At 47.9% G+C, this 14,472-nt stretch overlaps 2 protein-coding genes across 3 annotated transcripts in view; one reads left to right on the plus strand and one right to left on the minus strand.

The window, feature by feature from the left end:
* Positions 1–14,472, plus strand: part of EIF2AK1 (eukaryotic translation initiation factor 2 alpha kinase 1) — a 30,658-nt gene that overhangs the window by 14,687 nt on the left and 1,499 nt on the right. For both annotated transcript variants that reach the window (XM_037134809.2, XM_037134810.2), the window contains exons 9-14: positions 291–618; positions 1,758–1,869; positions 3,806–3,906; positions 11,247–11,358; positions 11,673–11,755; positions 12,839–13,072. In XM_037134809.2, the coding sequence (XP_036990704.2) occupies positions 291–618; positions 1,758–1,869; positions 3,806–3,906; positions 11,247–11,358; positions 11,673–11,755; positions 12,839–13,072 (970 nt within the window). The remainder of the gene's footprint in view (positions 1–290; positions 619–1,757; positions 1,870–3,805; positions 3,907–11,246; positions 11,359–11,672; positions 11,756–12,838; positions 13,073–14,472) is intronic.
* Positions 4,464–9,749, minus strand: ANKRD61 (ankyrin repeat domain 61). Its single transcript, XM_037134813.2, has 3 exons — positions 8,106–9,749; positions 6,920–7,053; positions 4,464–5,542 (listed from the first exon to the last, which is right to left on the minus strand). The coding sequence occupies exons 1-3, from the start codon at positions 8,307–8,309 to the stop codon at positions 4,597–4,599; spliced, it is 1,284 nt and encodes a 427-aa protein (XP_036990708.2). The 5' UTR covers positions 8,310–9,749; the 3' UTR covers positions 4,464–4,596.

The raw sequence follows: 14,472 nt of genomic DNA on the forward strand, positions 1-14,472 counted from the left end.
CAGGTTCTCCTGTCACCTGCACTGGGCTGCCTTTGTGTTTTGCTGTTAGGAGCTCAGGGATGTTTTATACTTGTCTTTGCTTATTTTCCTTACAAAATATGAAATTATTTTCTCCCCTCAGATAGTCCCTGTCAGTATTTTGAATAAATGTGCCTGCTAGAGAGATTCGATACCTTTCTTCCCCCAGAGGTTTTACAGTAAGATTCATATAGACCTGAAGGAACAGTTGAGTTAACTCTGGATTTTTTCTTTACATTCATTATCATCTTTACTGTATTTTTTTCCTCCAGAGATCAATATGATGTTACAAATGATGAAAGTAACAGCTCATCCATTATCTTCGCTGAAGGCGACCCAGGAAAAGAAAAATCCTTAGGAGAATCTGGCACTGAAAATCAGAATAACAAGCTGGCCAACTACACCACCAATTTGGTCCCAAGGGACACCAGTGAATTTGAATCGTCCATTGAGTTCCGAGAAAATGGCCTGGCTGAGCTGTCTTCTGGATCGATTGTTGGGAACCAGCTGCCGCTTAGGCTCAGTTCAAACTTGGGAGGGAATTTCACATCCGCTGAGGAGTCTTCTGAAGAGAACTTAAACTTGATGGGACAGGCAGAGGTAGATTACTTTCCCTGAACCTACCGGTTTCATGTTGACCCACAGTAATTGTGCAAAGGACGGTGGTCAGATGCGGTGTCCCCTGCACCCAGCAGGCTTCCTGCCTGGCACGCCGCCCTTCCTCTGTGCCAGCCCGTCTGCCCTGTGTTTGGCCTCTTCTGTCCGTGTCCCCTGTGTCTGCTCTTCCCTCCCTCACTTCATTAACTCATTCCCTTCTGGGTCATTCCCTCCTCTAGACATTCTCATCCATGTACCTTCGAGCGGAAAGCATCATGCATGCTCTGTTTCTGTTGTATGTTAGCACCATGCTATGAACATGTGTTTATGCTGAAGGATTTTCTATGTTTTGGAACGTGGCTATGAGAGAGAGTCCAGGGAGGATTACCAGGCCAGTTTTCAGGAGACTTGTTGAGGGTTCCACTGGCGTGCTGGTGAGACTCACACGTGCTTCCCCAGTGTTGAGTATTAGTATCAAAAGAGCCTTGAAGATGAACAGGGTCTGTGCGTCACTGGTCATACCGGATTACAAAACTGTTTGCATACGTAGCACTAACTCCTGTTCAGGAATTTGTGGCTGTTTGCATGTGTGTTTTTTGAAATGTAGAACTTTGAACAGGTTCACATGAATACAGAGGAGTTGGGTTTGAGGGACTCTGAATCAGAATAGCCTTATTTCTTGATAATGAGCTTGGGAAAATTTCCTGATGCCTAAATCAGCGAGCAGCTGTGGGTTTCCTTTCTGCGTACCTTCTCCTTGGACGTTATGCACAGTGTGAAGCCAGCCGAGGTGTGTATGTGCCTTGGGGTTACACAGAGTGGCAGACTACCGTTTTTTGACTCTTGATCCCAGCTGTTGAGACTGTTCGTGTAGTGAGCAGGTCAAATAGTTTCAGTGCCTTAGTCACATCCGAGGACTTTCTGCCTTTTGACGCCTGCCCGCTTGGATTGCGACGCACAGTCTTAAGCATTGCTTTCCTTCTCCATCTCCTTCACTAGGCTTTGGGCCTCTTGGGCAGGCCTGTGTCTGTGTCCTCTGTCCTCACCACTTAGGCCAGTGCTTGGCCTAGAGTAGGGGAGTTTTGGCGGAAGGAACCACCTGGTGGTGCGGAGATGGGAGCCAACGTTGTGTCGCCCCCTAGGCGCAGTACCACCTGATGCTGCACATCCAGATGCAGCTGTGCGAGCTCTCGCTGTGGGACTGGATAGTGGAGAGGAACACGCGGGGCCGGGAGTGTGTGGACGAGGCTGCGTGTGAGTACCGGTGGGTCTGCAGGGGCGGGCCTGGGGAGTCCAGACGGGAGGGTCTGCTGCCTTCTGCCTCCAGGTGCTTTAGCTAGGGGATAAATCCTAGGGGACAAAAATCACTTTTTTTGAGCCAAAGAAACAATTATGCTTATTTCAACATTTTTTCAAGAACAAATAAGTAATTGGAAGTTAATTTTCTCTGATAGATACATAGGTAGTTGATAGTTAAGCAGTAATGCACTAGAATTTGGGTATTTGATTTTGGTTAGAAAAGGTCTTTCGAATACAATTTTTAAAAAATTTTAAGGAAAAATATAAACACTTGTTTTATTTTTTTTAACCTGAAAGTGTGACAGTCTTGCAAAAAGAGAAACTCTTATAGGGAGGCATGTGGTCAAAAGTTCATGTCCTTTGAGGACCAGATTTCGTCCCCTGCCCCTGCAGTTGTACATCCTCAAGAAATACTGTCAAGTAATATTTTAAAAATATAACAGTTATTCTCATCTGGGCTGTGCTTTGGAATCCCGTGGGGAACTTTTAGAAAGATGTCATCAATACAAAAGGACTTGCAGTGGGGAGAGCCGGCATGCACCGCCTCCGCCACCAAGGCTGGCGTCAGCAATGGTGGGTCACGTCAATGCGCGTGCCCTCAGTAAAGCACCGCAAGAGGGCGCTGCATCTCTGGTCTTTCTGCCCGAAACCCACAGTCCCGTCTGATCATGAGAAAAACCCCGGGCAAATCCCAACTGGGGCACGTGCTGCAGAACACCTGGCCAGGACTTCTCAAACTGTCCAGGTCATCAAACACAGGAAAGGCGGGACACACTGTCACAGACAAGGGCAGCCTCCGGAGACGTGCCAGCTGGATGTAGTGAGGTGTCCTGGGTAGAAACTGGAAACCTAAATGAACTGTGGACTTGTATCAATATTGGCGCATTAGTTGTGACAGATGTACCATACGGAAAAGTCCGCCCTGTACTTCTACCCTGGCAGGAGGTTGGTTGCTTCAGTGTGAGGGTGTCACAGCAGAGGTTCTTATAGTGGAACCATTGCATTTACACATGTGTGTGTGCACACACACAGAGCCCCTGGGTTGTATGCCAGATGGCGTAAAGGGGAGTGAGTCTGTGCGAACCATTGATCACAGAGTGGGCTCGTTCAGGGTGGAGAAGGGGGGGGGCATGCAGTGTTCTTGGGCTCGGAGGTCAGTGACAGGGTGATGGTTTAGGACGACTAAGTGCAGAAGAGCTGGTGAGTTCTTTCTCTATTTCTAAACTCACTTGGCTGGAAACTTCAGGATTTTCTCTTCATTGATTTTTATTTGCGTTAGTCCGACAAACCTCTCCACGCTCAGGACTCATGTGCTCGGTTGTTGTGTCACCCAATAAAGTCACTCATTTCCTTTCGTCCCATATACTCCATTTATCAGTCTTTTTTGGAGAATGAGTTCCAAATCTCACAGATGATGAAGCTCGTCCCTTGGGCTAACATAATTTATCTTTCTTCTTGCTCCATTATGGGTAATAGGATCTTCAGTCCACAGTAGGCCATGATAATGGGTTTATTAGCATTAAACCCCAGGATGGCAAGGGTTGAAGGGGGACTTAAACATGATTAAATGCAGCCACCTGGGGCCTGGGAATTGCTTACTAAGTAATTGCTTCAGGGTCCCCGAGAGAAACGGGAGGTCTCTTTCTGCTGACGGGGTCCCGGGAGGGCTGGGAGCTTTCCTAGTTGGGGGGCCCTCCCAGGTAGTTCCTGGGTTTGAACCGTTTTTGGAGTGTGGACTCCGTGTTGTGTACACAACTCTGAATGTTGTGTAGTTCTCAGATGTTAATGTATTTAGAACTACAGTTCTACAGTTAACATTGAACATTTAAATGTTAGTAAAAACAAAAAAAATTAGAAATGAAACTTTTCTTTTTTTTTTTTTTAACTTCAGGTCCTTATGTTATGGCCAGTGTTGCAACAAAGATTTTTCAAGAATTGGTGGAAGGTGTGTTTTACATACATAACATGGGGATCGTGCACAGAGACCTAAAGGTAGGTGGAGAGGAGGAATCACCGAAAGCTTCTGATCAGGGGTGACCTTGTATCAGCTCGTTGAATTAAGTGGGATCGGGTACCCTGGTTCATTTATTAGAAGGGTGTCGTTATTTTCATGTAAATCATTATAGGTTCAGAACGTCAAAACTGTAGATTGAATTTAAAATCAGTAAACCTCGGCACTTGAATACTCTCACTGTTTTTCAGGTAATAAATGTGCTCTGAGCACATTTGTAATTAATGATGCTGAGTGTACTTAACACTGATAGGAATATTGATCTGTTATTTCAAACTTAGAGGTGAAAATCTGTTTCTATAATTGTCTATCTCAAAGGAAATTTAAAATAGGAAATTTTGTTCTGTTTTCAAAATCTGAGATTATTCCAATTTTTATCTACAAAACACTATCAGGAGAGCAAATATATTTATTTCTTTGGTTGACTCTTAAATTAACTTGCATACTTTGAGTGTAAAAGTTAAATCATGGAAAATGCATTTAAAAGAACATTTAGGAACAAAAAGTTAACATGCAAGTCACAAGTCTCTTTATTTTTTGAAGGGGTGCAAGAGCCTGTAGTTTGTACGTGTGGGATGGATAGGGCCGTGGGTTACGTGTTTCTGGGTCTGGGGCTAGCCACAGGGTGCGGTTGGAGTGACTGGAATCCGAGGCATGGACACACCAAGATCTTATCTCACGAGGCAGGCCAGGTCATAACACGCGTACACAGCTCTGCACATCTTCCCCGGGAGAACGTGCTTCACGTATTGTTTGTGCCTCTCACCGTAAATGTTTCTGATGTTTCTTTTACAGATATCCTCTAGGGATAAGGGTTTCCGAGACAGCTTTATTAGGGATTCCCTTAAGGAGTGGAATTCTGGGAGCGTGATCCCCGCAGGTAGAATCCCTTGGTTATTGGTCAGTCTCAAAGGGTAAGAGCGGTACAGCAACTTGGCAAGAAGCACCTTGTTTCTTACGTTGGGGCTGCGCTGTAGGTACATGTGTACAGGGGATTCCCCGTTTCTTGTTAGGATGTTAACGTCGGCTTCAAATTCCAGCAGGAGGCCGATGACTGCCTCTCTGCCTGCAAAGCATGCCTCATGGATCGCTGTCTGGCCGTTGTGGTCCCGGGCATTGACTTTGGCTCCGTGACTCAGCAGCAGACGGATGCAGCTGAGTCCCGCGTCCAGCACGTGGCCAGCTTTGCTGGACGCAGTGCACACCGCCAGCTTAAGGGCTGTGTTCCCCGTGGAAGGGACAGAGCAGTTGACATTTGCTCCACAGGCAATGAGCGTTGCCATCATCTCCTCGTTCAGCATATCTGCAGCCACGTGAAGCGGCGTCATGCTGGATTCATCAGTGATGTTGACCTGGGCACCGTTTCCGGCTAAGATGGAGAGAACTGGACTGGTCCCATACCTTACGGCCAGGTGGAGGGATGAATACTTGTGTCTGTTGTTCACCTGAGCGTCCACTTGCACGCCATGCTCACACAGAATGCGGAGACATGTCACAGCGTCCCTCTGAATGTCTGCCAGGAGCCTTTGGACCCTGTTGCCTGGCTTCGTCCGCACGGTAGAGGCGATCGGCCAGTGCAGTAGTAGCAGGTGGAGTGTGGTGAGGCCTCGGGTGTCCCTGCAAGATAGTGAGCACTGGTTACACTAAAGCCACGTGGGAATGGCTCTGTGTGGAGAATCAGTGCTGAAGAAGGCAACGTTTAGTGGAAGTCATCCCCCGTAATTGTTCAAAGAGCTGTTTGAAATCTGCCACACCACAGCATGTTTTCGGTGCGGGGTAGGTGTCAGGGCGGTGTGCGTCCGTGCATGAACGGGCCAGCTTCCTCAGGCAGCTGGTGTTCACGTTGCTACTCCTGTGCGTCTGTGGCCTCTTCCGTGCTGCGTCTTAGTCATGTTTGTACCCCAGCTCCTCACACAGAGTCGAGCCGAGTCAGCAGCCATTACAGGGACTTGAGTGCAATGTGGTATAACCATAGAGGTGCGCCGCAGAGGGCCGCACCTGCCCAGGACTCTGGCTCTGCCCCTGCCCTGCGTGTATGGGTGGCCTAGATGACAAGGGCGCATCCGGAGACCCACAGTCACTCTGGTTGGTGAAGCCCGCTCATCTTCGCTCCCTGCGTCCACCGGGAGGAATGCGTGTTTTACAACTTGGCCCTCATCTACTGCTTTCCTGAAATCTCTCAGGATTGCCTCCAAAATCCCTTTGTTTGGCAGGGAAAAGGGGAAGGACTGTGGTGAACATCTGACTGCTCACTGAAATTAGAAAGTGGTCTTCAGTCTTCAGCTCACATGTATTTATTCGGTGTGAGCTCTGGGCGAGGGCCCTTGGTCCGGTGCAGGCCCCCAGGGGCGGCTTGCAGCTGACGGGCAGAAGAGGGTGTGCGAGGAGCCCCAGAGGAGCGTGGGTTAGTGTGTGGTGGCCCGTCCAGCCCTGGGAAAACTGTGAGAGACCTGCCTGGGTAGGGGTTGTGGTGCTCGGGGGCGAGGACGTGTAAGGATTTAGACTTTACCTTTCTGTTATGGAGGAAGAAGCTGTGCTGTTTTGCTACCCTGTAATTTCTCCGTTCACTCAGATGGTATATATTATGCACTGACGAAGTGCCAGGCATTGGTTTAGGTGGTGAAGATGTGTTTGGTGAGCAAGGGAATCTTCTGGAGGAGGTGATAAAGAGGAAAATCGCTGTTGGTTTACATTTCATTTTTCATGTCTAACGGGTATTTAAACTCCCCGAGGGCCACGAGTAGGACTTAATGTGTCTTCCACAACACCATGCCTGGGCGCTTAGTCCTCAGAGCACTTCAAGTGGCTCACTGATTTGTGCTTTTGTATTTTTCCCCACTGTTTCAGAGTATCTCATCTAATCGGTAAAGAATTGGTTCATTCAAAACATAATTTCTAGTCCACAACCCCTGAAGAGTGGATGAGTCCAGACATGACTGGGAAAACGAACATCTAAACATATCCTCGTTTAGAAGTGGTCACCTGTCGCATTACCTGACTTCCGGGTCAGCGCCGTGTTCTAACAGGCAGTGCAAACTCTGGGCCTTGTGGTACTCGGCCGCCAGATGAATGGGGACGGTGGGCTGCATCTGCTTCAGGGGAAGAAGCCACAGTGCGTTATGGGTAGCCTCCTGTTGTGATGGTTAGCAGTAATCATGGGGCTAGCCTCCCATCCCAAAGGAAATAAGTGCTCTAGGTATCTTGGTTCGCTATTTTTCTAGTATGCACATTGAAATTTTCCTTTTGTGTATTTGTGTGTGTTTATTTATTTTTGGATAGAGGGGAAGGGAGGGAGAGAAATTGTCAATGTGTGATTGCCTCTCATGTACTGCACACCCAGAAACCTGGCTGCAACCCAGGCACGTGCCCTGACTGGGAACCGAACCAGTTGACCTTGGGTTCACAGGCTGGCACTCAATCCACTGAGCCACACCAGCCAGGGCAGAAAATTTTCCTTTTCTCTGCCTGTTTTAAATGACCCAAAGCCAGTGAATTTCATATTATATAGTTTGTATGTTAAATAAAGGCACATTTACCAAGACAACACAAATAACTTAAAGCTTTGAAACTTGACTCTTGTAAAGAGCTCATACTGTAAAATGAATGGCTATTGCTGTTAAGCCACATAGTCCTTAAATTACCCCACAGGGTGACTGACAAGTGGTGTGTTTTTAAGGTTTTGCCAAAGTCATGGTATCAGTAATGAAAACTACACTTTCAGGGTTTCAGAGATAACGCAGCGTATGTCCTGTGATTAGCAAAGCTGTTTGTGCCTGGTCTGAGAAAACAGATGTGAGTGTGTGGCTTCTAGCGTGGCCTCGAGATAAGAGTCAGGGTAAAGGAGAGGGTCACATTTTGAAAAAAATTCGAAAGCTAATAGTCATTGTGTAAAAGTTTATAAAGTGAAAAATTGTATGTAAAAGCAGGAAAAGAGAATTCTATCACACAGGCATAGTCACCACTGGTGTGTCTGAGAGGATGACAGCGTTCCTCCAGCCACACGAGCTCCGATCTTCTCCCCCATCATCGTGAGAACTGGAGGGCCCAGCCTCGGGTGTGGCAGGGCAGCCAGGAGGTGGAACGGAGTTCACAGGGGCTTGGTGGTGTTCCTTCCGAAGCAAGGCGAGCCTTTTTTCTAAAAGTGACAGAGCAGCGAAGAGGGTACCTGGGTCTGAAGTACCTCGGAGCTGGAGGAGCTGGCCAGAATCGTCAAGGGCCGATTGACGGGGTGGCTTTGTAGGAGCACCCGGATGGCAGAGCAGTCTTCTCTCAGTATGGCTTTGTAGAGTTGTGTGTGGAGCGCCGCTCCAGACGAGCCCTCGTCCAGCGGCCTGGCCCTGTCGGCGGCCTGGTCTCTGCTGGTTTTCTTACCCACGTTTCCCATGAGAAACGAGAAGTACTTCAGGGCGAGGACTTACGAGGTCAGGGAAAACTTGTTACAGAATTGGTCAGCTTCCGTTCTTTACAGTTCCTTCCGTTCTGTTCTAGAACTGTTCTAGAATTGTTGAGAACCCTATCCATGAACACAGCTCGTTTTTATCTCAGAGTCAAACGTTTCGGACTTCGTTCCTCTATCATATGGTGTCGAAGAGAAGCACAGTGACGGGTGTCCGGCCGTCTGGCATCTCTGGGCCACACATTAAATACACAAACACTAATGAAAACTGATGAGCAAAAAAAAAGGTTTTCAGTAAATTTATGACTTTGCGTCAGGCCACATCCATAGCCATCCTGGGCCGCGGTTCCCCTGGTAGCACTTTCCACTTAATCACAAAACACACCCAAACTGTCACCTTATGTGTAAGATTCTTTCTACTTTCTCCTTCCATTCAGCTATAAAAAAACTAGCAAAGCTGAAACAGGGAAATTTATACATTAAAATGAGAAATTAAAATTACTGTATTTAAAATAAGAAAAACCCAGCTTTCCCCAGACTGTGTAGATTTCAGTGGAAGTCCCGCTGCCCCAGGATGGGTGCGGGGTCAGCTTCCTGGGGGCACGTTTGGGGTCTGGGGAGATTGCTGCTCCTGGAGCTCAGTGTTTATCTGCGGAGGGTGGCCTAGTCATGCCCAACCCTAGTTAACAGAACTGTCTGGGAACTTTAACTTTTTTCATTAAGAAAATGGACGGCGACTTCGGCCAAGATGGAGGTGTAGGTGGAAACACCTTGCATCCTCGCACAACCAAATCTAAAACAATAAAGTTGTAACAACAATAAACGCAACCAAGCCACACAGAAAATTGACAATACAGAGTCTGAAAACAACAAAATGCTCAGTTAAACTGGTAAGAGGGGCGAGGCCAGCAGTGTAGTGGGTTGGCCAAAAAGATCCCCGACGGGGGTGATGCGCAAGCAGCCGAAGGCACGGATCGCAGGTGTGGGCTAGCTACGGGCGGACACAGGGAAGAGGCGCGGCTGGCTGTCTGTGGTCGGTTGAGCATTTGCGTGGAGATAAACCAGTGAAGAGGCGAGCATTGAGACTGCATGGCACAGGGTGGCGGGCTTGCACATTTCTGCTCAGATAAACAGGTGGGGGTGAGTGGTGGGATGGACTGGGCAAACGGAGAGGACCGCCATTGCTCCCTCTCTGACCCCGCCCCCACATACAGCGTCACAAACCAGCGACCTGGGTGGCCCCGCCCTGGTAAACAACTAAGGCTCTGCTCCTCATACTTAATGGGTGCGAACAGATCAAAAATGGCTAAGAACAACTCAGAGCCCCAGAACCCATAAATCTAAGTGATGAAGAAATAGCCAAACTTTCAGATGCACAGTTTAAAACACTGGTGATCAGGATCCTCACAGAACTGGTTGATTTTAGTCACAAATTAGAGGAACATATGAAGGCTAAACTAATTGAAACGAATGATAATGCACGGGAAACCAATAGTAATGGAAAGGAGACTGGGACTCAAATCAAGGGAGTGGACCAGAAGGAGGAAAAAAATGACCAAAGAGAAAAGAATGAAGAATGAAGAATTCAAAAAAATGAGGAGAGGCTTAGGAACCTCCAGGACATCTTTAAACGTTCCAACATTAGAATTATAGGGGTACCAGAAGGGGGAAAGACACAACCACCAGTGGAAAAATTATTTGAACAAATAATAAAAGAAAACTTCCCCGTTCTGGCAAAGGAAATAGACTTCCAGGAAATCCAGGAAGCTCAGAGAGTCCCAAAGAAGTTGGACCCAAGAAGGAACACACCAAGGCACATCATCATTACATTAGCCAAGATTAAAATGAAGGAGAGAATCCTAGAAGCAGCAAGAGATAAGGGGACTGTCACCTACAAAGGACTTCCCATCAAACTGTCAGCAGATTTCTCAAAAGAGACCTTACAGGCAAGAAGGGGCTGGAAGGAGGTATTCCAAGTCATGAAAACCAAAGACCTACAACCAAGATTGCTCTATCCAGCAAAGTTTTCATTTAGAATGGAAGGACAGATAAAGTGCTTCTCAGATAAGATCAAATTCAAGGAATTCATCATCACCAAGCCCTTATTATATGAAATGTTAAAGGGACTTACCTAAGAAAAAGAAAATAAAAAATATGAACAGTGAAAGGACAGCAAACTCAGTTATCAACAACCACACCTAAAACAAAAGCAAATTAAGAGGACAGCTAGATCAGGAGTGAACCATAGAAATGAAGATCAGGTGGAGGATTAGCAACAGGGGGGTGGGAGAAGGAGAAGGGGGGAGAAGGTACAGAAAATAAGCATAGACAGTAGATAGAAAATGGGGAGGGTAAGAATAATAGGGGAAATAAAGAATCTAAAGAACTTGAGATACGTGTTCATGAACTAAAGGGGGGAATGGTGTGCAGGGTGGAGGGGAATGAAGGGAGGGAATAGAACATGAACTAAAGGGGGGAGGGGTGTGCAGGTGGAGGGGAATGAAGGGGGGAATAGAACAACTGTAATGGCATAATCAATAAAAAAAGAAAAAAGAAAATGGATGTCTTTGACTGCTGGAGAGGAAGCAGCTGGTAAAAGCTTCCTGGTGACCCGGGTGTCCAGTGAGGGTTGAGGCTCACCTGTGTGCAGGCAGGCTCTGCATTAGTGGTCCTCAAACTCGGAAGGACAGCCTGGGTCCTCCCCCCGGAACTTCAGTACATCTCATTTGGGGGATGGCGTGGACATGGAGTGGACTTTTCCTTAAAGTGCCCTGGACACTTGGCGTGTGGCCAAGTTTGAGAGCCGCTCTGGGTTTTCATTTTGAGGGGCCATTTGGCCCTGAGTTGAAAACTCTTCCACATCCACACATTTTTACTACTTGATTTTGGCACACCAAGGACTCAGCTTGTTCTTTTTGTTTGCAGCCCAGAAACGTTTTTCTTCACGGTCCTGATCAGCAAGTGAAAATAGGGGACTTCGGTCTGGCCTGCACAGACATCATACAGAACACAGAGTGGGCCCACAGGGGTCGGAAGGGTAAGTTTTTGGAGGCCGGGTGTTTTGTTTTTTGTCTTTTGTTTTTCCATTAAAAGAAAAATAAGATACCAGGGTGGGAGAAAGGGGGTGGGCGGGTGTGAAGAAGGTATGGGGGGATAAATGGTAATGGGAAAAATACAATCAAATAAGATGTCCGTATTTAAAGATAAGATAATTATGATGTAGTAGCAAAGATGGATTAAAAAGACAGAAAGTACCCGTCATTCCGTGGGGAGCTACCGCACCCTGCTCAGTGCAGGTGTTCTTTGATGTGTCAACACTCAGTGAGTAACGAGCAGCTTTTCCAACTGCAGGAGCACCAGCACACACTTCCAGAGTGGGGACGTGCCTGTACGCGTCCCCCGAGCAGTTGGAAGGATCCGAGTACGATGCCAAGGTAGTGTCTCCTGCCTCTCGCTGCTTCACCGGACTTGCCTCTGCAGTTGTTAGGGTGGGAGAGGGCAGTGCGTGCAGTGGGGGCCCCGGCACAGAGGCAGTGTTGAAAGTGGCGGTTCTGCAGGTTACCTGTCACGTCAAACGGCCACAATAGGAAGGAGGTCTCGCTTTGCATTTGAACCTGACCGCATTGCTTTTTAAGCTCTTACTATTTCTAAACCTGTGGGTGTGACAACCAAATGTTTTTGAAAGGAGTTTTTCCCCTTTAGAATTTCACCGTCACCTCAAGAAGATAGAATTAATGGGGTCTCTTTTCAGCCTTTCATTCTTCTGTTTTCAAACTTAACCAAACACAAAATAATGCTCCCAGGTGGGGTGTCACTTGAGTCCCTTTGAAGTAGGTACCAAAATGTTTTAGACCACGTGGTCCCTGGAAGGAATGTTAAGTAAAATCCCTTTTTCAACATAAAAGCCTAGTAATTTTTTTCCTTTTGATGGATGAATCATTCAACATTTTCATGACTGGGAAAAAGTTGCCAGGAAAAAACATAGGTGACCCTAAAATCCTGTCTAGTCCGGATCTTCCTAAAAAAAACCTGTTTTCAGGAAAAGCAGCACAGATTTCATTGCAGTTTGTTAAAGTTTACTGAGACCGCTTACCTGTGAAGCAGAGGTGAGACGTGGTGGCCCTGGGATCTGTGCATCCCCGAGGCTGGCGTGCAGGCGTGTGAGCTCACACCTGCCTCGTGTGCCAGGCCCGGATCTCCAAGGCTTGGTGGGGTCAGGTGTGTGGTAGAGACTGCTGTGGGGATGGCATCACCCCTGCCCCTCACCAGGCCATCAGTCCTTTGTGCTGGGACCCCCTTTTTGGTATGAAAAGGGTGGGGTTAGTGACAGTGCCTGTCACCTCGCTCTCAGAGGTGGCTAGCAGGTAATGCCCGTGAGCAGGAGCCAGTCCACTGTACTCCATCCTCACAGTGTCCTTTCCTAGAAGTCCTCCCGAGTTTGGGAGGACGGTGCCCTGACGTGGAACTGCTGTGCCTACCTTGTATCTCACCGACTGACTCTCTCCCCACTTTCCCAGGCCGATATGTACAGTCTGGGCGTGATCCTCCTGGAGCTCTTCCAGCCGTTTGGGACAGAAATGGAGCGAGCACGGGTTCTGACAGGTTTGAGGACTGGTCAGATACCCGAGTCCCTCAGTAAAAGGTGTCCTGTACAAGCCAAGTACATCCAGCAGCTGACCAGAAGGAACGCATCCCAGAGGCCGTCGGCGCTGCAGCTGCTGCAGAGTGAACTTTTCCAGAATTCTGGAAGTGTATGTAGTCTTTTTCACTATGTGAAGCTTAGCATTTAAATTGTGAACCCTGTTTCACGAGGAGAGCACAGGATACAATTTATGGAAACAAAATATGCGAAACTGCTGAGTCCCCAGTAGCACGCTTGTTCACAGTCCAAGTGTGCAAGATGACCGCTGCCTGCTCTAAAAATGCATTGACAGCTTCGGTTTTGGCCTCATCTTGCTAACAACTGTGGTGTGTAAGCTTTCACCAATGATTGTAACACGCCTGCTAGTGAAAAGGGACCCAGCAAAGCGGAAAGGACAGCAGGAATTCCCAGGGAGTGGGGCAGGCGAGTGGCCTGAGACCTTCAGCAGTCACAAGGGTCTGGAGTCGCCCCAGGCAGCCCGTTCCCTTCCTCCGACTGGCAGTGTGACCCATCCATTCTGCTTCTCGAGAAACTGAGTTAAAAGCTCGATTCAAAGGAGTGTTCACAGGTCCTTGGCTGCTCGGAGCATGGTCCTCACAGCGGCAGCAGCACTATCTGGGCACCTATTAGAACTGCGTGAGCTCCACCCCAGACCCCGGGTCAGAATCGACCTTCTCCGAGACCCTGAGCAGCTCCCTCGGTGTTGGAGCAGCAGTGCCCTCGGGCAGTGGTTCTTAAACTGTGGTCTGCAGACCCCGGCAAGTCGTGGGAACCTGCCAGACTTCTAAGGCCCTGTCCCCTCCCCCGATAACCCGGGTGGGGTGGGGGGAGGGGGCAGTCATCTGTGCGCTAACAAACCCTTGAAGTGACCCTTTAGTGGGTACCACTTGCACGAATTCTGTAGTTGATTTATCAGCTATTTAAGGCTAACTTATTTTCAGGCGAAACAGTGGATTTTTAGCTCGAACAGTAAACAAGTAGGTGGAATAATTTTGATTCTTAGAAGATGGCAGATGTGGTTGTTAAACGATCTCAGATGGGAGGGATTTTCTAACTCCCACCAGTGATTTGGTATTCACGGTGATGAATACTCCTGGCCTGTAGAATTTCTTATAAAATCACCTCTACTTACACACACACCTAAAACCCGTACGTACAGGCAGTCCTCCTTTCGCAGGTAGAGTGGGAAGCACTCACTGTAAAAAGACTGTGCAGAGCCCACACCAGGCAGAGGAGTCTCAATAACCAGTGGGGGAAGTTACTATTCCATGGCCTTAAAAATGTTCATCAAAACATTGAAACTCTTGTCAGTTACAGATGTATGTGGAAATCAAAACACGCTGAAACTCCTGTTTGGGGCAGTGTATTAAACATTAAAGTGTTTCAAGAGCACTGTGAACACCGCCTGCCGTAGCTCATCCTAGAACTTAGGGTGGGGAGTGAGCGCTGCTTTGGTATCCTGGGGAGTCGTGCTCCTGGCTAAGTGTGGATCCAACTTCCCATCTTTTG

Source organism: Artibeus jamaicensis, unplaced genomic scaffold (assembly GCF_021234435.1).
Source record: "Artibeus jamaicensis isolate MK-2021 breed Jamaican fruit bat unplaced genomic scaffold, CSHL_Jam_final scaffold_3151, whole genome shotgun sequence".
Taxonomy (NCBI): Eukaryota; Metazoa; Chordata; class Mammalia; order Chiroptera; family Phyllostomidae; genus Artibeus; species Artibeus jamaicensis.

What these genes read in the sequence shown, in the direction of transcription:
- ANKRD61 (XM_037134813.2), bottom strand. Translation starts at nt 8,309, where the DNA reads ATGGGAAACGTGGGTAAGAAAACCAGCAGAGACCAGGCCGCCGACAGG. An exon ending in CCAGCTCCTCCAGCTCCGAG is followed by an intron (nt 7,054 to 8,105) that starts GTACTTCAGACC and finishes TCACAACAGGAG; the next exon opens with GCTACCCATAACGCACTGTG. An exon ending in GGCGCTGACCCGGAAGTCAG is followed by an intron (nt 5,543 to 6,919) that starts GTAATGCGACAG and finishes ACTATCTTGCAG; the next exon opens with GGACACCCGAGGCCTCACCA.